A 24,983-nucleotide genomic window follows, 5' to 3' on the forward strand; every position below is an offset into this window, starting at 1 on the left:
AACATCAACACGAGTGACTCGTAGACCGAATTTGCCCGGACGGAACGTAAAAAACCCCAAAAAACATCAACAAAACTGACTCGTAGACCTAATTTGCCTGGCGTAAAATTAAAAAAAAAATTTTAAATGAAAAAAAAACATCAACATGAGGGACTCGTAGACCAAATTTGCCCAAACGGAACGTAAAAAAAACGCAAAAAACTAAATAAACAAAAAAAAACATCAACCAGAGTGACTCGAAAACCAAATTTGCCCAGACGGAATGTAAAAAAAAAGGCAAAAAACTCAACAAAAACAAAAAATAAACATCAACCAGAGTGACTCGAAGACCGAATTTGCGCGGACAACGGAACGTAAAAATAAAAAATAAAAATAAATCATCAACAAGAGTAACTCGTAGAGCGAATTTGCCCAGACGGAACGTAAAAAAAACCGCAAAAAACTAAACCAAAAAAACCATCAACCAGAGTGACTAGAAAACCGAATATGCCCAGACAACGGAACGTAAAAATTTTAAATAAAAAAAAAAACATCAACAAGAGTAACTCGTAGAGCGAATTTGCCCAGACGGAACGTAAAAAAAACGCAAAAAACTAAACAAAAAAAAAGTGAGTGACTCGTACACCAAATTTGCCCGAACGGCATGTAAAAAAAAAAGAAAAACATCAACAAGAGTGACTTGTAGACCTCATTTGCCCGGATGGAACGTAAAAAAAACCCCAAAAACATTGATTGATTGATTGATTAACAAAAAATTGGCCTGGCGGAATGTTAAAAAATGGTTTTTAAATTTTAAAAAAAATTTTTACACGAGTGACTTGTAGACTGAATTTGCCCGAACGGAACGTTAAAAAATAAAATAAAAACATTAACGAGAGTGACTCGTAGACCTAATTTGCCCGGACGGAACGTAAAAAAAAACACCAAAAACATCAACAAAACTGACTCGTAGACCTAATTTGCCCGGACGGAACGTAAAAAACCCCAAAAAACATTAACAAAACTGACTCGTAGACCTAATTTGCCCGGACGGAACATAAAAAACCCCAAAAAACATCAACACAGCTGACTCGTAGACCTAATTTGCCTGGCGGAACGTTAAAAAATTGTTTTTAAATTTAAAAAAAACATCAACACGAGTGACTCGTAGACCGAATTTGCCCGGACGGAACATAAAAAAACCCAAAAAACATTAACAAAACTGACTCGTAGACCTAATTTGCCTGGCGTAAAATTAAAAAATTATTTTAAAATTAAAAAAAAACATCAACATGAGTGACTCGTAGACCAAATTTGCCTGGACGGAACGTAAAAAAAAAAAGGCGCCATCACCTGCTGTCAAATTGCGAGCATTCCCCGCGAGCAAAAGAGCGAGGGAAGGTGGGTTAATTGCTGTCACCGTGCACATGGCCGCTCGCAGCAACAAAAGCCAGGCCTGGAAGTGGGACGGCACGCCGCAGTGCACTTGTCATGAAAATGGGCCGGTCGCCGTGCGGCCGTCAGGGAGAGCACGTAGCGAGGGTCATCTGTGATAGCTGACCTACTATTAAGTAGCTTGACAACAATACCCGCCCGGATTTAGCTGTGAACATCGATACGCTCTGCCCCATCAATCCTGCTTACAAACCTGGCCGCAGCGCCGTAATCAACTAACGGCCTCTTCGTCTCCATCTGGAAATTCCAAAGATCGATACCGGCATATTCATACAGCGCGGCGATGAATTGATCGGCCTTGGCGGAGGCTTTTATACGCCGTCGTGGAAATTAGTGTCCGGGCGACATTCATCATGTGCTGCGGCTGGCAAACTGCAATCAGATACAGTAGGAATCTAATCTCTGATCTCAAATCAAATTAGGTCTCTTTAGGCGACCCTTAGGGACGGGGTGGTGAAACCCCAGCAGGAATTAGAAGGCGGCGACTTCCATTGTGGATGCGGTGCTTATTGTTCCATAGATAAGGTTGTTTTATATATTTTTTATCAGTTTTTGATCAAACAACTAGAAAGATGACTAGATTAGCACTGGATGAAACCCAATGCGGGCAGCACGGCGGTACAGGGGTTTGTGTGTGTGCCTCATAATAAGAAGGTCCCAGGTTCAATCCCCGGGCTCGGGGTCTTTCTGTGTGGACTTTGCATGTTCTCCCCGTGACTGACTCCGGCTTCCAAAGACCCGCACCTGGGGATTGGCAACACTAAATGATTCGTAGTGTGTGAGTGTTGTCTATCTGCCACCCCGAGAGGGAGAAGCGGTAGGAAAATGGATGGATGGACAGATGACATTGGACGGATGTCAGGAGTTTTCGGAGTTATACGGTTCTTAGGCCAAGGTTTGGTCCGGTTCTGACCTTGTGGAGTTGGGTTTTGTTAGTGTTCTCCGGTGTTTTGTGTTAGTTCCTGTCCTGTGCTTTTACAGTGTTTCCCACACATTCATTTATTTGTGGCGGCCTGCCACGAAAGAATTACGTCCGCCACAGATTTTAAAACATTTTTTTTTTTTTTTTTGTCCTGTCCAGCTTCTCAGGCAAATCATATAGTTGATGTAGATGCCCATAAGGCTGTTCAGATTTACTTTACAAAAGAGAAGTGTAGGATACTTCTCTTGTTGCCTTATTTGTATTTGACCACTACTGTTTTCTGTTTATTTGTTACTGACTGTGGCAGGACACCTCTGCCTCTGTTTCACTTTATGTTGCTGGTAAATAATATGGTTGTAGTAGTAGGCTAAAGTTAAATTATTTAGTATGCACTAATTAAAGGGGCAGAGCTTTAAGAGACATTTTAGCTTTTATATTTTTATAAGATATATTTTTTGTAAGAACCACAATTAATAAATATATTTCAGTGAATAACTTATTGTTCAAATCTGTATATAAATATGTACATAAAGTGTTGTAATTATATTGTAAAATGGATGGATGAATGGATGGACATTTAAAACAAAACTGTTACTATTAATTAGTAAGTATATATTTTTTGAGCCTTTTTAGAGAAAATCACATCATTGTAGTAAATTATGCAAATTACTCGATGATGCCATGGTGACCACGCCCATAGCCACGCCCCCACAGCCACAGGTATCTTGGCAGTTTATGGGAAACACTGTAACTATACAGTATATAGTGGAAATTTAGGAGCAATGAGACTTAATACTTGGGATGAGTTGTTTTAGAACAAGCCTGGGCAATTATTTTGACACGGGGGGGCCAAATTTAGAGAAAAAAATGTGTCCGGGGGCCGATATACCTGGGGCCGTACTTATCAAGCTTCTTAGAATTACTCCTAAGAAGTCTGCTAAGAGTTGACTTAAGAGTAAATAAATTCTTGGCTGAAAGCTGCACTTAAAAGTTAGTTATCAAGCGTCTTACTCACACTTTCAGCGAAGTGTAGGACTGAATCTTAAGTGTCACACTCAGAGCTCAATTACGACATTACTATGTGCCGTAAACGCAATTTTAGGTGACGTAATTTCTGTGTCCATAGAAATGACCAATCACGGAAGGGAATCCGTTGTCTAAGAATAAAGAAATATCTTGGAAATATTTAAATGGACAATGGGAGTGTATATTTTGACAATAAACTACAAAATAATACAAAATAAACTAGTCCCCGCCGGCACTCACGCTACCGCTCCCTCTCTTCTCTCGCCCACACACTCACTGACGTCACTCACCTCACGGCCACACACATACGCTACTGTCATAACATTTTCTTTCCAATTCATTAATTAGGCAACTAATTTGAAACTGGTGTGGGTGGCTCTATATATACTAGCCCACTGCAGACACATGCAGAAATCAACAAGGAATCGAAAAGTATTAAATCTGTGACAAAGAATAATATCCGCTCTGTCTAAACGATACCATTTGATCAGCTGCTCGTCATCAAAAAAAAAAAAAACATTGTTCCGTTCCCTGAACGTTCGCGCACGTCTCTCTCGCCTCAGTGCCATCCCCTGCTGGCAACTCCTAACCACTTAAGACACCTCTGAAGGTCTCTTAAATATCGTGGAGAGTAGGAGTGATTCTTAGACTTAAGAACGTTGATAAAAAGCTTTTATTCTTAAGTTTGAGAGTAGGACTAAATTTCGCAAATTCTCAGGACTTAAGTGTAAAATGGCACTCTAAGAAGTTTGATAAGTACGGCCCCTGATTTTTAGGAACACTAATACAAAACCTTACCATGAATTGATTTACGTGGACCCCGACTTAAACAAGTTGAAAAACGTATTCGGGTGTTACCATTTAGTGGTCAATTGTACGGAATATGTACTGTACTGTTTATTGTTTATTGAATGGATCCCCACTAGCTGACGCCAAGGCGACTGCTAGTCTTCCTGGGGTCCATATAGGAGCATACAAAATAAGAATACAAAGAATACACGCATTACCAAACATTATACAAAGGAAAAATACAACATAAGATAAAAAAAGCTAGTTAAACCCAGTATTAAAAATTCCCGTCATGTGGGCAGCTGCAATAGGTGCAATCTACTAATAAAAGTTTCAATCAATCAATTAATCAAAACCTCACAATATTGTCTGATTGAATGCTAAAAACGTTATGACAGACCGCCTGAAAAAACAGAATGGAATTTTCGATTTTTTGACTGAATGAGACACCCAGAATGTACATGAAAATAAAGAATGTGGGGTTTATATAATATTAACTGTGAACGATAAAACACTGAATATTGACAACATATGAACGTCACACCCCCTCTCCATCCACATATTTTACAATCAAGCGAAACGCAACAAACACTGCGAAATATGAACGAAAAAAATAACCCACCGAAAGACAGTGGACTCATGTGAGTGTGAGTGATAAAAAACAAAAATAAAAATAAAAATAAAAAAGGAACACTAATACAAAACCTCACAATATTGTGTCATGTCTGTGATTATGTTTTGTTTTAGTCATGTTCGGATTTGGTTTTGGACTTTTTGTGCACTTTTATTTGTCACCATAGCAACCATTAGTTTCACCTGGTTCACATTGTCATGTCACGCACCTGTTCACGGTTAGAGTCACGCACCTGTTTTCACTGATCATGTCACTATATAAGCTTTTCTGTTTCTGTTGTTCGTTCTGGCGACATCACTCTGTTCACCCTCATGATCCATGCTGCTCTTCCTTTTGCCCCTCTTGTCATGTCAAGTAAGTTTTGTTATTGTTCATAGTTTTTTGCCTTTGTGCTAGTGTTTTGTTTTCATAGTCTAGTTTTGTACTTCCGCCATTGTGCGCGCCTTTTGTTTTCATAGTCAAGCTTTTTTCCCTCCGCTGTGAGCGATTTTTGTTTATACCCTTTTGAGCCTTTTTTGAGTTAATATATTAAACATGTCCTCACCTGCACGCCACGTTTGGTCCAATTCCTTTGCACCACGGGAGAACAAACCACGCCACAGACCAAGTCTTGACATATTGTCTGATTGAATGCTAAAAACGTTATGACAGATTGCTGCAAAAACGGAATGGAATTTTCGATTTTTTTTACTGAATGAGACACCCAGAATGTACATGAAAATAAAGAATGTGGGGTTTATATAATATTAACTGTGAAGGATAAAACACTGAATATTGACAACATATGAACGTCACACCCCCTCTCCATCCACATATTTTACAATCAAGCGAAACGCAACAAACACAACGAAATATGAACGAAAAAAAACAAAACATCGAAAGACAGTGGACTCATGTGGGCATGAGTGATTAAAAAAACAACCAAAAAAACAACAACAACAACAAACAAACAAAAACAGGAACACTAATACTAAACCTCACAATGTCTGATTGAATGCTAAAAATGTTACTGTGACAGTATTGTTCATTTCTAATTTGTATTATTTTGTATTAATGTTTTTAATGATAATATCAATGAGGGTTTTTTAATCACAGCTATTTTGAAATTGTTACTAATATTGATGCTGTTGTCGATAATGTTCATTTTTGTTTCACTACATTTGGATTGTTCCGTGTCATGTGTGTGTCCTCAATGGCTCTGTTTAATGTTGTTCTTAGTGTTGCTGGGACGGGTTTGGTTTTTGGAATTGCATTGCATTGTTGTAGTATTGTTGTGTATTGTTTTGTTGATTGATTAATAAAAAAATAAAATAAAAATAAAAAAACGTTATGACAAACCACCTTAAAAAGCGGAACAGATTTTTTTTTTTTTTTTTACTGAATGAGACACCCAGAATGTACATGAAAATAAAGAATGTGGGATTTATAATATTTACTATGGAGGATAAAACACTGAATATTGACAACATCCCCCTCTCGACCGACATATTTTACAATCAAGCGAAACGCAACAAAATTGCAACAAACACAGCCAAATATGAACGCGAAAGGTAAAAAAAAAACCCACCTACAATCTGATATATCTGATATATCACTAAGCTTTAGAACTTTGTTGTAAAAATCTTCCGCGTCTGTCCCTGACACCCGCATTTCAGGCTGGCCGCTCTGGAACCACTCCGTGGAAACGCTCCCCACCCACACTGCTTGGTGCCTCGTCTGAGCTGCTGTGACTTACATTACCATAGTAACAAATTAGATTACCGTAGTAACCAATTAGATGACCATAGTAACTAGTATATCATGCAAAAGCGCAGATTCCGACCATTGAAATACTTTGTATAGTTCAAGACTTACGGTCATTTGAAAGCATCACTGCACATCATAATGGCAGCTACACTTTCCATTTTAAAAATCTAAAAACAAATATTTGGGAATGTCCGGCGGGCCAGATTGAAAAGCTTAACGGGCCTTCATTTGCCCAGGTCTGTTTTAGAAGGAGTTCTAGGACCCTATAACAGTGGTTCTTAACCTGGGTTGGATGGAACCCTAAGGGTTCGGTGAGTCGGCCTCAGGGGTTCGGCGGAGGTCAAGACACACCCGACTCATCGTGTAAATACAAACTTCTCCCTATCGGCGTATTACGGATACGGCAACAGCAGAAGTCAGACTGATTTGCAGGTGTGTCATTTGTTGTGAGTTTATGTTGGTTTTGTTGTTTGAACAAGGTGATGTTCATGCACGCTTCATTGTGTGCACCAGTAAAAAAAACATGGTAACACTTTAGTATGGGGAATATATTCCCCATTAATTAGTTGCTTATTAACATGCAAATTAGTAACATATTGGCTCTTAACTAGTCATTATTAAGTACTTATTAATGCCTTATTATAACCCTAACCCTCTAACCCTGGCCCTAACCCTAACCAAATAACTGTAAATTAAATCTTTGTTACTTACACTGTAAAAAAAAAAATCATATTTTTATGGTTAATTTACTCTAAATTTCTACTGTAATTTTTCTATTTCTTTTAAATAGTTTATAAAACTGTAGAATTGAAGACATTATCTGTAAATAAACAATCTGCCTGTTATTTTAAGTAATATGCCAGTAATGACAAACTATGTATATTTCTATTTCTTTTACAGAAAAATACCAAATTAATTATACATTCATTTTCTGTTTTCTTAAATTACTTTCAAATGTATGTAAAATTACAGTAATTATCTTGCATTAAATATGTAGCTTGTTAAAGAGGTTCATTTAGCCTACTAATGTGTATTTATAAATAGTTGATTTATATAGGCTAGTAGTATGTAGCTTGTTATATAAAAGTCTATGTCCATACTAACAATGTAGAATAAAGGTATTTTTCTGCAGAACTGTTTGCATCGTCACTTTATTAAAAGGTGGTTGACCTTAACAATTCAGAAAAAATCTGTAAAATAATGGTATTTTTCTGTGGAACTGCCAGCATTGTCACTTCATTAAAGGTGTTTCATCGTAATCATTTGGAAAAACTCTGTAGAATAAAGGTATTTTTCTGCAGAATTGTTTGCATCGTCACTTTATTAAAGGTGGTTGATCTCAATAATTTAGTAAAAATCTGTAAAATTACGATATTTTTCCGCAAAACGTTTCATGAAAATTTCTGTAAATATAATGTTTTTGATCATTATTTGTTTTACTTTAATTTTATAGTTTTCGTTTGGCAGCCGTAACTGCCAGTAGATGACCGTTTTTTGACAGAATTTTTTTTTACAGTGTAGAATATGTTCCCCATAATAAAGTGTTACCAAAAACATATAACTTTGTCTTGAATTTGAAAAAAAAACAACATTTTATTTTTCACTAAAGAAGGGTTGGGTGAATGCGCATATGAAACTTGTGGGGTTCGGTACCTCCAACAAGGTTAAGAACCACTGCCCTAAAATGACCAGTATGGACACTTCTAATGTAAATGGCAGACTCTCTGGGTCTTTTCGTGCTTTTAGGTTCTTGAGACGTATTTGTGAGTGATGTCATGATAGACCTGCCTCTTAAATGCCATGCTGGTAAACACAACTGTCTTTCAGGCTGAATTCTCCAAAAACTCCCATTAAACAACTTTCAGGGTTGTTTTAGTATGGCTTGTATTAGACGTCCTTTGTTTGCATTGCATATTTTGTGGGGAGGATTAAAAAAAATATGTGCTAGGTTGAAAAATTGCTCCGGTGTAACTTAGCCCTACAAGGTCCAATCTAAGGCGAGAGACCTTAAGATGCTGATTTTCTAATTATAGCTGCAGGTGGTATTTGGGAAGCTGCTAGGTAATGGCAGAACCCAGAGGGACATGGGGGGGGAGAATTCATCAGTGCTTATTATTAATCATCCCTCCAGCAGCGTGATGAGAGAATGCAGCTTCTTATACCCGCCGGACCACTCAATGTCAAATATGGAAGGAAAATTAGAGCCCTGCAAATAGTCTGATGCTTGGTAAACAGCCATGCATGCGTGCTGTCATTCACGCAGAGAGCAAATGCATCCTCCATCTTTTGTCTGTGGATGGACATTATTGTGCAGTGTGTGTGTGTGTGTGTGCGTGTGAGTGTGTGTGTGTGTGTGTGTGCGTGTGTGTGTGTGTGTGTGTGTGTGTGTGTGTGTGTGTGTGTGTGTGTGTGTGTGTGTGTGTGTGTGTGTGTGTGTGTGTGTGTGTGTGTGTGTGTGTGTGTGTGTGTGCGCGTGTGAAGTTAACAGCACAAGGGCCCAGGATTTTTAAAAAGCCTCCAGAGACCTGTTAGCTGGACTGCTCATTTCAATGTGTCTGTTTCTGGGTTGGAAGAAGGCACGACGGGCCGGCCTCTTTTTATAAAGCGTGCACACACACACACACACACACACACACACACACACACACACACACACACACACACACACACACACACACACACACACACACACACACACACACACACACACACACACACACACACCAGAACAAGCTCTTAGTCAATTTGAGAGTACACTAACTAGTAAGGGTGCACAAAAAAAAATCAATTCATTTCCAAATCGCGGTTCGTATTCATCCTGATTCTAAATGGATTCATAATTTTCAAAAATCAATTAAAAAATCACAAATTAATTTTTTTCTTACAAGAATACATGTTTTTGAAAGATTTCTTGGTCATCCCGATTCTAAATGGATTCATAATTTTCAAAAATCAATTAAAAAATGCAAAAATAAGTACAAAAAATGTATTTTTTTCTTGCAAGAATACATGTTTTTGAAAGATTTCTTGGTCATCCCAATTCTAAATGGATTCATAAATTTCAAAATTAAATAATAAAAAAAATATATATTTTAAAACATTTTTCATGCAAGAATACATGTTTTAGAAAGACTCCATATTCATACCGATTCTAAATCAATTCATCATTTTCAAAAATCAATTCAAAAATAAGTACAAACATTTTTTTTTTCTTATAAGAATACATGTTTTTGAAAGATTTCTTGGTCATCCCGATTCTAAATGGATTCATAATTTTCAAAAATCAGTTAAACATTTTTTTTCAAAACAACAAAAATACAAAATTAAATAATTAATAATTACAAGAACAAAGTTTTAAAAAAAAAATTAAAAAAAGGTTTCATCCCGATTCTAAATCAGTTCATAATTAAAATGTTATAATATTTTATTTTTTTTTTAATTCTAAAAATATGTATTTTTTCTTACAAGAGTACATTTTTTTTCGAAAAACTTCTTATTTATCCCAATTCTAAATCTAAATTCTAAATTTTTGGGGGAAAAAAATTGTTTCATCCCGGTTCGATTCATAATTTTCAAAAAATCAATTTAAAAAATAAATACAAATATTTTAAAACATTTTTCATGCAAGGATACATGTTTTAGAAAGACTCCTTATTCATACCGATTCTAAGTCAATTCATCATCTTCCAAAAAATACAAAATTAAATACATTGTAATTACAAGAAGACATTTTTTTTAGAAAAAAAAATTGTGTCATCCCGATTCTAAATCGATTCATGATTTTCAAAAATCCAAAAATAAGTACACAATTATTTTTTTTTCTTACAAGAACACATGTTTTTGAAAGATTTCTTGGTCATCCCGATTCTAAATTGATTCATAATTTTCAATAATCAATTAAAAAAATAAAATACAAATATTTTAAAACATTTTTCATGCAAGAATACATGTTTTAGAAAGACTTCTTATTCATACCGATTCTAAATCAATTCATAATTTTCCAAAAAATACCAAATTAAATAAATTATAATGACAAGAACACATTTTTTTTAGAAAAAAAAATTGTTTCATCCCGATTCTAAATCGATTCATAGGTTTCAAAAATCAATTAAAAAATCAAAAAATAAGTATAACATTTTTTTTCTTTCTGACAATACATGTTTTTGAAAGATTTCTCGGTCATCCCGATTCTAAATGGATTCATAATTTTCAAAAATCAATTAAAAACTTTTTTATTTTTATTTTAAAACATTTTTCATGCAAGAATACATGTTTTAGAAAGACTTCTTATTCATACCGATTCTAAATCAATTCATAATTTTCAAAAAAATACAAAATAAAATAAATAATCATTTAAAAAAATTCTAAAAATATATTTTTTTTCTTACAAGAGTACATTTTTTTTGAAAAACTTCTTATTCATCCCAATTTTAAATCTAAATTCTAATTTATTTATTTTTTAAATTTGTTTCATCCCGGTTCGATTCATCGTTTTAAAAAATCAATTGAAAAATCTAAATAAATAAAAAAATACAAAAATATATTTTTTTTTCTCACAAGAATACATTATTTTAGAAAGACTTCTTACTCATCCCGATTATAAATCGATTCATAATTTTCTAAAATAAATTTTTTAAATATATACAAATTTTAAAAATAATACAAACATTTTTTTCATGCAAGAATATTTTTTTAGAAAGACTTCTCTTTCATACCGATTCAAGTCAATTCATAATTTTCAAAAAAATACAATAAAATAAAATAATTACAAGAATACATTTTTTTACAATTTTTTTTCTTTCATCCCGATTCTAAATCGATTCATAGTTTTCAAAAATCAATTTAAAAAAATATATTATTAAAATGTTTTTTCTTAAAAGTATACATTTTTTTGAAAAAACTTCTTATTCATCCTGATTCTAAATCCATTAACAATTTTCCCAAAAAAATATTATAATATTTACTCAAAAAATATATATTTTTTTTCTTTCAAGAATACATTAAAAAAAAAAACATTTTCAGGTCATCTCCATGCAACCAGAAAGAGTTTGTCTAACCTGTAACCTGCTTTGAAAACCTTTAATTTATATTCATTATACCAAAAAATACATTGCAAGAATCGATTTGAATCAATAATCTATTCTGAATCCAATCGTCACCAAGGAATCGGAATGGAATTGTTATGGCTCCCAAAGATTCACACCCCTAACCAGACATTTAATGTACTATCTTAGCTCTGTCGTTTTGTTATTCCAAACCCTCCTTCAATGCTTTACGAGTATTTCATGCGGGATATAAATATATAAATACGTAAAAATCTCTCCTCCAGCTCATTCTGCTGAATGCCACCTCCACCAAACTCCCTTCAACTCTTCCAGAGTCATGGCGGCGAGCGGCAGAGGAGTGACCCCAATCAGGTGTGTGTGTGTGTGTAGAAAGAGTGGCGGCGTGGCGATAAAGAGCGGCCGTTTGACGCCGCCAGCACCACCGCTGGACTGGCGGGTGGATGGGGTGAGTGAGGGATGGCATGAGGGGCCTGCAGGACATGCTTCATTTTGCTACACTGACTCCCACCACCCTGCAAACACCACCACGGGGCTTCAGCTGCCTCCACACACACACACACACACACACACACACACATCCATACGAATGCATGGAAATGGCCACCAAACCCAAAAGGAGGACACAACCCCATGAGCGGACCCCCTTGACCTGATCCCCCGCTGCTCTTTTGGCTAACTGTCAAAGCCATCATTCACCGTGAAAAGACAACAACAGGCACTTTTGCTCCGCTGGCGCCTGACTTTGACGAATACCCTCACACACACACACACACTCACACAAACACACACACACACACACACATTCTTGTATTTGTCACCTTCTTGAGACCTGCGAAAAATGCCTACCTCTTTAGGACCAGCCTTTCGAGATATATAAAGATTAGTATTTACAACATTAATAATATATGCATACTATGCAAATATAAAAAACTTATTGTGAAAAATGAGTTGGAATTTCACAAGAAAAACTTGGAATGTTGGCAGTATTATAATAAAAGTCGTCATTTTACTCAACGCGAGTCAAAGCTTTACAAGAAAAATGGAACATTTGCGCAATGTTATGATAAAAGTTGGATTTTTAACTCCATAACAGTCGCAATTTTACAAGAAAAAGCTGAACATTTTGGTAATTTTATGAAAAGAGACGTAATTTTACTCGACAAAATTCACAATTTTATAAGAAAACATTCAAATTTTGGCAATGTTATAATAATAATCTGAATTTTACTTGGCAAAACGATGACAAAAGTCATCATTTTACTCAAAAAAATGTCAGTTTTACAAGAACAACAAAAAAAATGGGCAATATTGTGATAAGTCAGAATTTTATGTGACACATGTCACCGTTTTGCATTAAAAAAGTAATCATTTTACGAGAAAATATTGCAATATCACAGAAACAGAAATAATATGAGAAATGGTTCCCAATTTTATAAGAGAAAAGTCGACACATTGTGAGAAAAAGACTGATTTTAGTTCTTTTTTATTTTTTTTTATTTTTTATTTTTGGTTTGTTATTGTTTTTTAATCTTCATTATTTACTTCAAGTTATTACAGTATGTCTCTATATACATATTTATTTTATTTTATTTAAATTCATTTTGGCCAAAAGGGGGGCGAATTTCAATTTCTTACACACACTAATATGTTGGCCAAAGGGGGAGCACTTCAACATTTTTACACACACTTGTTATTTCATATGTTGACACAGTCAATTTGAAAAATCCCTCCACCCTAATTTTGATAGATTTCACCACTAGGGGTGCAAATGAGACATTCTCTATTAGATGCAATGGTTTTCCGTATTGGGACCATGATTTATGTCCTAACTTGTTCACACCTCCTCATATGGAAGCTACTTTTCCTTGTTGATGTCTCAAGAAGGGGAATAATACAAGAGCACACACACACACACACACACACACACACACACAGACAGACACACACATTCTTGTATTTGTCACCTTCTTGAGACCTGCGAAAAATACCTACCTCTTTAGGACCACCCTTTCTAGATATATAAAGAAGTGTATTTACAACATTAATAATATACGCATACTATGCAAATATAAAAAAGCTTATTGTGAAAAATGAGTTGGAATTTCACAAGAAAAACTTGGAATGTTGGCAGTATTGTAATAAAAGTCGTCATTTTACTCAACGCGAGTCAAAGCTTTACAAGAAAAATGGAACATTTGCGCAACGTTATGATAAAAGTTGGATTTTTTACTCCATAACAGTCGCAATTTTACAAGAAAAAGCTGAACATTTTGGCAATTTTATGAAAAGAGCCGTAATTTTACTCGACAAAATTCACAATTTTATAAGAAAACATTCAAATTTTGGCAATGTTATAATAACGATCTGAATTTTACTTGGCAAAACGATGACAAAAGTCATCATTTTACTCAAAAAAATGTCACTGTTTTACCAGAACAACAAAAAAAATGGGCAATATTGTGAAAAGTCAGAATTTTATGTGACACATGTCACCGTTTTGCATTAAAAAAGTAATCATTTTATGAGAAAATATTGCAATATCACAGAAACAGAAATTATATGAGAAATGGTTCCCAATTTTATAAGAGAAAAGTCGACACATTGTGAGAAAAAGACTGATTTTAGTTCTTTTTATTTTTATTTTATTTTTATTTTTGGTTTGTTATTGTTTTTTAATCTTCATTATTTACTTCAAGTTATTACAGTATGTCTCTATATACATATTTATTTTATTTAATTTAAATTCATTTTGGCCAAAAGGGGGGCGAATTTCAATTTCTTACACACACTAATATGTTGGCCAAAGGGGGAGCACTTCAACATTTTTACACACACTTGTTATTTCATATGTTGACACAGTCAATTTGAAAAATCCCTCCACCCTAATTTTGATAGATTTCACCACTAGGGGTGCAAATGAGACATTCTCTATTAGATGCAATGGTTTTCCGTATTGGGACCATGATTTATGTCCTAACTTGTTCACACCTCCTCATATGGAAGCTACTTTTCCTTGTTGATGTCTCAAGAAGGTGAAAAATATTAGAGCACACACACACACACACACACACACACACACACACACACACACACACACACACACACACACACACACACACACACACACACACACAACACACACACACACACACACACACACACACACACACACATAAACACACGCACACACACACACACATTCTTGTATTTGTTACCTTCTTGAGACCTGCGAAAAATGCCTACCTCTTTAGGACCACCCTTAATAGATATATAAAGAAGTGTATTTACAACATTAATAATATATGCATACTATGCAAATATAAAAAAGCTTATCGTGAAAAATGAGTTGGAATTTCACAAGAAAAACTTGGAATGTTGGCAGTATTGTAATAAAAGTCGTCATTTTACTCAACGCGAGTCAAAGCTTTACAAGAAAAATGGAACATTTGCGCAACGTTATGATAAAAGTTGGATTTTTAACTCCATAACAGTCGCAATTTTACAAGAAAAAGCTGAACATTTGGGCAATTTTATGAAAAGAGACGTAATTTTACTCGACAAAAGTCCCAATTTTATAAGAAAACATTCACATTTTGGCAAAGTTATAATAACAATCTGAATTTTACTTGGCAAAACGGTGACAAAAGTCATCATTTTACTCAAAAAAATGTCACTGTTTTACAAGAACAACAAAAAAAATGGGCAATATTGTGATAAGTCAGAATTTTATGTGACACATGTCACCGTTTTGCATTAAAAAAGTAATCATTTTACGAGAAGATATTGCAATATCACAGAAACAGAAATAATATGAGAAATGGTTCCCAATTTTATAAGAGAAAAGTCGACACACTGTGAGAAAAAGACTGATTTTAGTTCTTTTTTAAAAAATTTTATTTTTTATTTTTGGTTTGTTATTGTTTTTTAATCTTGATTATTTACTTCAAGTTATTACAGTATGTCTCTATATACATATTTATTTTATTTGATTTAAATTCATTTTGGCCAAAAGGGGGGCAAATTTCAATTTCTTACACACACTAATATGTTGGCCAAAGGGGGAGCACTTCAACATTTTTACACACACTTGTTATTTCATATGTTGACACAGTCAATTTGAAAAATCCCTCCACCCTAATTTTGATACATTTCACCACTAGGGGTGCAAATGAGACATTCTCTATTAGATGCAATGGTTTTCCGTATTGGGACCATGATTTATGTCCTAACTTGTTCACACCTCCTCATATGGAAGCTACTTTTCCTTGTTTATGTCTCAAGAAGGGGAATAATACAAGAGCACACACACACACACACCCACACACATTTTTATATTTGTTACCTTCTTGAGACCTCCAAAAAATGCTTACCTCTTTCGGACCACCCTTTGTACATATATATATATTTGTATATACAACATTAATAATATACGCATACTATGCAAATATAAAAAAGCTTATTGTGAAAAATGAGTTGGAATTTCACAAGAAAAACTTGGAATGTTGGCAGTATTATAATAAAAGTCGTCATTTTACTCAACGCGAGTCAAAGCTTTACAAGAAAAATGGAACATTTGCGCAATGTTATGATAAAAGTTGGATTTTTAACTCCATAACAGTCGCAATTTTACAAGAAAAAGCTGAACATTTTGGCAATTTTATGAAAAGAGACGTAATTTTACTCGACAAAAGTCCCAATTTTATAAGAAAACATTCAAATTTTGGCAATGTTATAATAACGATCTGAATTTTACTTGGCAAAACGGTGACAAAAGTCATAATTTTACTCAAAAAAATGTCACTGTTTTACAAGAACAACAAAAAAATGGGCAATATTGTGATAAGTCAGAATTTTATGTGACACGTGTCACAGTTTTGCATTAAAAAAGTAATCATTTTACGAGAAAATATTGCAATATCACAGAAACAGAAATAATATGAGAAATGGTTCCCAATTTTATAAGAGAAAAGTCGACACATTGTGAGAAAAAGACTGATTTTAGTTCTTTTTTATTTTTTTTTATTTTTTATTTTTGGTTTGTTATTGTTTTTTAATCTTCATTATTTACTTCAAGTTATTACAGTATGTCTCTATATACATATTTATTTTATTTTATTTAAATTCATTTTGGCCAAAAGGGGGGCGAATTTCAATTTCTTACACACACTAATATGTTGGCCAAAGGGGGAGCACTTCAACATTTTTACACACACTTGTTATTTCATATGTTGACACAGTCAATTTGAAAAATCCCTCCACCCTAATTTTGATAGATTTCACCACTAGGGGTGCAAATGAGACATTCTCTATTAGATGCAATGGTTTTCCGTATTGGGACCATGATTTATGTCCTAACTTGTTCACACCTCCTCATATGGAAGCTACTTTTCCTTGTTGATGTCTCAAGAAGGGGAATAATACAAGAGCACACACACACACACACACACACACACACACAGACAGACACACACATTCTTGTATTTGTCACCTTCTTGAGACCTGCGAAAAATACCTACCTCTTTAGGACCACCCTTTCTAGATATATAAAGAAGTGTATTTACAACATTAATAATATACGCATACTATGCAAATATAAAAAAGCTTATTGTGAAAAATGAGTTGGAATTTCACAAGAAAAACTTGGAATGTTGGCAGTATTATAATAAAAGTCGTCATTTTACTCAACGCGAGTCAAAGCTTTACAAGAAAAATGGAACATTTGCGCAACGTTATGATAAAAGTTGGATTTTTTACTCCATAACAGTCGCAATTTTACAAGAAAAAGCTGAACATTTTGGCAATTTTATGAAAAGAGCCGTAATTTTACTCGACAAAATTCACAATTTTATAAGAAAACATTCAAATTTTGGCAAAGTTATAATAACGATCTGAACTTTACTTGGCAAAACGATGACAAAAGTCATCATTTTACTCAAAAAAATGTCACTGTTTTACCAGAACAACAAAAAAAATGGGCAATATTGTGAAAAGTCAGAATTTTATGTGACACATGTCACCGTTTTGCATTAAAAAAGTAATCATTTTATGAGAAAATATTGCAATATCACAGAAACAGAAATTATATGAGAAATGGTTCCCAATTTTATAAGAGAAAAGTCGACACATTGTGAGAAAAAGACTGATTTTAGTTCTTTTTATTTTTATTTTATTTTTATTTTTGGTTTGTTATTGTTTTTTAATCTTCATTATTTACTTCAAGTTATTACAGTATGTCTCTATATACATATTTATTTTATTTAATTTAAATTCATTTTGGCCAAAAGGGGGGCGAATTTCAATTTCTTACACACACTAATATGTTGGCCAAAGGGGGAGCACTTCAACATTTTTACACACACTTGTTATTTCATATGTTGACACAGTCAATTTGAAAAATCCCTCCACCCTAATTTTGATAGATTTCACCACTAGGGGTGCAAATGAGACATTCTCTATTAGATGCAATGGTTTTCCGTATTGGGACCATGATTTATGTCCTAACTTGTTCACACCTCCTCATATGGAAGCTACTTTTCCTTGTTGATGTCTCAAGAAGGTGAACAATATTAGAGCACACACACACACACACACACACACACACACACACACACACACACACACACACACACACACACACACACACACACACACAAACACACACACACACACACACACACACACACACACATAAACACACGCACACACACACACACATTCTTGTATTTGTTACCTTCTTGAGACCTGCGAAAAATGCCTACCTCTTTAGGACCACCCTTAATAGATATATAAAGAAGTGTATTTACAACATTAATAATATATGCATACTATGCAAATATAAAAAAGCTTATCGTGAAAAATGAGTTGGAATTTCACAAGAAAAACTTGGAATGTTGGCAGTATTATAATAAAAGTCGTCATTTTACTCAACGCGAGTCAAAGCTTTACAAGAAAAATGGAACATTTGCGCAATGTTATGATAAAAGTTGGATTTTTAACTCCATAACAGTCGCAATTTTACAAGAAAAAGCTGAACATTTGGGCAATTTTATGAAAAGAGACGTAATTTTACTCGACAAAAGTCCCAATTTTATAAGAAAACATTCACATTTTGGCAAAGTTATAATAACAATCTGAATTTTACTTGGCAAAACGGTGACAAAAGTCATCATTTTACTCAAAAAAATGTCACTGTTTTACAAGAACAACAAAAAAAATGGGCAATATTGTGATAAGTCAGAATTTTATGTGACACATGTCACCGTTTTGCATTAAAAAAGTAATCATTTTACGAGAAGATATTGCAATATCACAGAAACAGAAATAATATGAGAAATGGTTCCCAATTTTATAAGAGAAAAGTCGACACACTGTGAGAAAAAGACTGATTTTAGTTCTTTTTTAAAAAATTTTATTTTTTATTTTTGGTTTGTTATTGTTTTTTAATCTTGATTATTTACTTCAAGTTATTACAGTATGTCTCTATATACATATTTATTTTATTTGATTTAAATTCATTTTGGCCAAAAGGGGGGCAAATTTCAATTTCTTACACACACTAATATGTTGGCCAAAGGGGGAGCACTTCAACATTTTTACACACACTTGTTATTTCATATGTTGACACAGTCAATTTGAAAAATCCCTCCACCCTAATTTTGATACATTTCACCACTAGGGGTGCAAATGAGACATTCTCTATTAGATGCAATGGTTTTCCGTATTGGGACCATGATTTATGTCCTAACTTGTTCACACCTCCTCATATGGAAGCTACTTTTCCTTGTTTATGTCTCAAGAAGGGGAATAATACAAGAGCACACACACACACACACCCACACACATTTTTATATTTGTTACCTTCTTGAGACCTCCAAAAAATGCTTACCTCTTTCGGACCACCCTTTGTACATATATATATATTTGTATATACAACATTAATAATATACGCATACTATGCAAATATAAAAAAGCTTATTGTGAAAAATGAGTTGGAATTTCACAAGAAAAACTTGGAATGTTGGCAGTATTATAATAAAAGTCGTCATTTTACTCAACGCGAGTCAAAGCTTTACAAGAAAAATGGAACATTTGCGCAATGTTATGATAAAAGTTGGATTTTTAACTCCATAACAGTCGCAATTTTACAAGAAAAAGCTGAACATTTTGGCAATTTTATGAAAAGAGACGTAATTTTACTCGACAAAAGTCCCAATTTTATAAGAAAACATTCAAATTTTGGCAATATTATAATAACGATCTGAATTTTACTTGGCAAAACGATGACAAAAGTCATCATTTTACTCAAAAAAATGTCACTGTTTTACAAGAACAACAAAAAAAATGGGCAATATTGTGATAAGTCAGAATTTTATGTGACACATGTCACCGTTTTGCATTAAAAAAGTAATCATTTTACGAGAAAATATTGCAATATCACAGAAACAGAAATAATATGAGAAATGGTTCCTAATTTTATAAGAGAAAAGTCGACACATTGTGAGAAAAAGACTGATTTTAGTTCTTTTTTTTAAATTTTATTTTTGGTTTGTTATTGTTTTTTAATCTTCATTATTTACTTCATGTTATTTATTTTTGTTCACACCTCCTCATATGTAAGCTACTTTTCCTTGTTGATGTCTCAAGAAGGGGAATAATACTAGAGCACACACACAAACACCCACACACATTTTTATATTTGTTACCTTCTTGAGACCTCCAAAAAATGCTTACCTCTTTCGGACCACCCTTTGTAAATATATAAAGATTTGTATATACAACATTAATAATATACGCATACTATGCAAATATAAAAAAGCTTATTGTGAAAAATGAGTTGGAATTTCACAAGAAAAACTTGGAATGTTGGCAGTATTATAATAAAAGTCGTCATTTTACTCAACGCGAGTCAAAGCTTTACAAGAAAAATTGAACATTTGCGCAATGTTATGATAAAAGTTGGATTTTTTACTAAATAACAGTCGCAATTTTACAAGAAAAAGCTGAACATTTTGGCAATTTTATGAAAAGAGACGTAATTTTACTCGACAAAAGTCCCAATTTTATAAGAAAACATTCAAATTTTGGCAATATTATAATAACGATCTGAATTTTACTTGGCAAAACGATGACAAAAGTCATCATTTTACTCAAAAAAATGTCACTGTTTTACAAGAACAACAAAAAAAATGGGCAATATTGTGAAAAGTCAGACTTTTATGTGACACATGTCACCGTTTTGCATTAAAAAAGTAATCATTTTACGAGAAAATATTGCAATATCACAGAAACAGAAATAATATGAGAAATGGTTCCCAATTTTATAAGAGAAAAGTCGACACATTGTGAGAAAAAGACTGATTTTAGTTCTTTTTTTTCTTTTTATTTTTAGTTTGTTATTGTTTTTTAATCTTCATTATTTACATCAAGTTATTACAGTATGTCTCTATATACATATTTATTTTATTTGATTTAAATTCATTTTGGCCAAAAGGGGGGCGAATTTCAATTTCTTACACACACTAATATGTTGGCCAAAGGGGGAGCACTTCAACATTTTTACACACACCTGTTATTTCATATGTTGACACAGTCAATTTGAAAAATCCCTCCACCCTAATTTTGATAGATTTCACCACTAGGGGTGCAAATGAGACATTCTCTATTAGATGCAATGGTTTTCCGTATTGGGACCATGATTTATGTCCTAACTTGTTCACACCTCCTCATATGGAAGCTACTTTTCCTTGTTGATGTCTCAAGAAGGTGAAAAATACAAGAGCACACACACACACACACACACACACACACACACACACACACACACACACACACACACACACACACACACACACACACACATTCTTGTATTTGCTACCTTCTTGAGACCTGCGAAAAATGCCTACCTCTTTAGGACCAGCCTTTCTAGATATATAAAGAAGTGTATTTACAACATTAATAATATACGCATACTATGCAAATATAAAAAAGCTTATTGTGAAAAATGAGTTGGAATTTCACAAGAAAAACTTGGAATGTTGGCAGTATTGTAATAAAAGTCGTCATTTTACTCAACGCGAGTCAAAGCTTTACAAGGAAAATGGAACATTTGCGCAATGTTATGATAAAAGTTGGATTTTTTACTAAATAACAGTCACAATTTTACAAGAAAAAGCTGAACATTTTGGCAATTTTATGAAAAGAGACGTAATTTTACACGACAAAAGTCCCAATTTTATAAGAAAACATTCAAATTTTGGCAATGTTATAATAATAATCTGAATTTTACTTGGCAAAACGATGACAAAAGTCATCATTTTACTCAAAAAAATGTCACTGTTTTACAAGAACAACAAAAAAATGGGCAATATTGTGAAAAGTCAGAATTTTATGTGACACATGTCACCGTTTTATAAGAGAAAAGTCGACACGTTGTGAGAAAAAGACTGATTTTAGTTCTTTTTTTTTTTATTTTTTTTTTATTTTTGGTTTGTTATTGTTTTTTAATCTTCATTATTTACTTCAAGTAATTACAGTATGTCTCTATATACATATTTATTTTATTTAATTTAAATTCATTTTGGCCAAAAGGGGGGAGAATTTGAATTTCTTACACACACTAATATGTTGGCCAAAGGGGGAGCACTTCAACATTTTTACACACACTTGTTATTTCATATGTTGACACAGTCAATTTGAAAAATCCCTCCACCCTAATTTTGATAGATTTCACCACTAGGGGTGCAAATGAGACATTCTCTATTAGATGCAATGGTTTTCCGTATTGGGACCATGATTTATGTCCTAACTTGTTCACACCTCCTCATATGGAAGCTACTTTTCCTTGTTGATGTCTCAAGAAGTGGAATAATACAAGAGCACACACACACACACACACACACACATTCTTGTATTTGTCACCTTCTTGAGACCTGCGAAAAATGCCTACCTCTTTAGGACCACCCTTTCTAGATATATAAAGAAGTGTATTTACAACATTAATGATATATGCATACTATGCAAATATAAAAAAGCTTATTGTGAAAAATGAGTTGGAATTTCACAAGAAAAACTTGGAATGTTGGCAGTATTGTAATAAAAGTCGTCATTTTACTCAACGCGAGTCAAAGCTTTACAAGAAAAATGGAACATTTGCGCAACGTTATGATAAAAGTTGGATTTTTAACTCCATAACAGTCGCAATTTTACAAGAAAAAGCTGAACATTTTGGCAATTTTATGAAAAGAGACGTAATTTTACTCGACAAAAGTCCCAATTTTATAAGAAAACATTCACATTTTGGCAAAGTTATAATAACGATCTGAATTTTACTTGGCAAAACGATGACAAAAGTCATAATTTTACTCAAAAAAATGTCACTGTTTTACAAGAACAACAAAAAACTGGGCAATATTGTGATAAGTCAGAATTTTATGTGACACATGTCACCGTTTTGCATTAAAAAAGTAATCATTTTACGAGAAAATATTGAAATATCACAGAAACAGAAATAATATGAGAAATGGTTCCCAATTTTATAAGAGAAAAGTCGACACACTGTGAGAAAAAGACTGATTTTAGTTCTTTTTTTAAAATTTTCTTTTAATTTTTGGTTTGTTATTGTTTTTAATCTTCATTATTTACTTCAAGTAATTACAGTATGTCTCTATATACATATTTATTTTATTTAATTTAAATTCATTTTGGCCAAAAGGGGGGCGAATTTCAATTTCTTACACACACTAATATGTTGGCCAAAGGGGGAGCACTTCAACATTTTTACACACACTTGTTATTTCATATGTTGACACAGTCAATTTGAAAAATCCCTCCACCCTAATTTTGATAGATTTCACCACTAGGGGTGCAAATGAGACATTCTCTACTAGATGCAATGGTTTTCCGTATTGGGACCATGATTTATGTCCTAACTTGTTCACACCTCCTCATATGGAAGCTACTTTTCCTTGTTGACGTCTCAAGAAGGGGAATAATACAAGAGCACACACACATGCGCCCAGCGCCATTCAAAATAGATGTGTTTTTAATTCAGTGCAAATAATCAGTATAGTAGGAAAGGAGCATGGCCAAAGGTCTTATTGCTGCTTTGTAATGAAGAAGGGCGCCCTCTAGTGGCCACCAGCCTGCCCAGCATGCACACACACTCACTCATATGCAACATCACTGCAAATATAGCCAGAAAAAAACCTCTCCAAATAACACATATGACTAAGAGGTCCAAGGTGAGATGTGCCAGAGCCCACATTAGAGAAGAGGGGGCATGGCAGGTACAGGGGAATAAAAAAGGAGTGTGAGGGAAGAGCAGGTAGGGAAGGGGGGGAGAAACACAACTTACCTGCTGTTGTTGCAGATGCAGCAGCTCGACTGTGCTTACTTCGCCGCTCGTGTCACCGCCACCAGCGCTTGATCTCCCATCTCTACCGCCAGCCTCTAATTGGCTGCTGCTTAGGGCGCTCATTCCATTTTGACTCATTGAACTGTTGCTTATTGTCTCTGTGGCCGACTCCTGCATCATCATGATTTAAAACCTAGAAGTGATTAAGAGGCACCGGTTAGGGCTCTTCGTACAATCCCCCCTTTACTATATATGTTTTTTTGTATACATAAAGCATCCATTATCCTCACACATCCCCCCCTTTTGTAAATTAAAGCATTTAAAGAAGGAGGATGGGGGATGCAAGAGTGAGCAATTATGCATTCATTGTGTAAATGAAGCAATACAAAGAGATGCACGTCCCGCTGCTGTTTGACAAGGACAGGGGGGGTGTATAAATGTGCTTTATATCCACTAAAATCCAAGCGTAAATTAAATATTCAATAGTGCCACTCTAAATAATATAAAATATAATATGGAAATAAAGGCAAACATATGCCGGGGACAATTAAAGCATATGTCATTTGGCGCTGAAATGTTTTGTTCCTGCAGGATTTTTTTGAGTGCATGCAGAATTGGCAGGCTAAATAATCACCGGGACAATAAATTAATACAATATATTGGAGGGAAATGAATTTGTGGCGACTATCATTAATGATTGTGCTAAAAACAGCATAAATTATGCATATTAGCCGCCCTTGCTCTCTCTCCCTCGCTCGCTCTGGTAATAAATGTTTTATCATTTGTACCTCTTTACTACTGAATAAGCCATCTACAGATTCTACTATTACACAGGCTTTATTTATCCAGTCAGGAAATGGCAACATGAACACATTTTAATCTGTTTTTCAATATTATTCATTACAAATTATGGATATGTTTAATACTGCAAATTGTGTTTTTAGGGCTGTCGAAACATTATTTTTTTATTCAGAATAATCACATTTGTGAACTTGGTTTGATCACGATTAAGCA

General features: G+C 34.0%; 1 protein-coding gene across 1 annotated transcript in view; it reads right to left on the reverse strand.

Moving 5' to 3' along the window:
* LOC133661331 (forkhead box protein P2-like) overlaps nucleotides 1-24,983 on the reverse strand; it is a 309,673-nt gene that overhangs the window by 141,275 nt on the left and 143,415 nt on the right. Inside the window, 1 exon segment of the mRNA XM_062064460.1 lies at nucleotides 23,970-24,162. Within this exon segment, the coding sequence (XP_061920444.1) occupies nucleotides 23,970-24,152 (183 nt within the window). The 5' untranslated portion in view covers nucleotides 24,153-24,162.

This window comes from Entelurus aequoreus, linkage group LG12, assembly GCF_033978785.1.
Source record: "Entelurus aequoreus isolate RoL-2023_Sb linkage group LG12, RoL_Eaeq_v1.1, whole genome shotgun sequence".
Lineage (NCBI taxonomy): Eukaryota > Metazoa > Chordata > Actinopteri > Syngnathiformes > Syngnathidae > Entelurus > Entelurus aequoreus.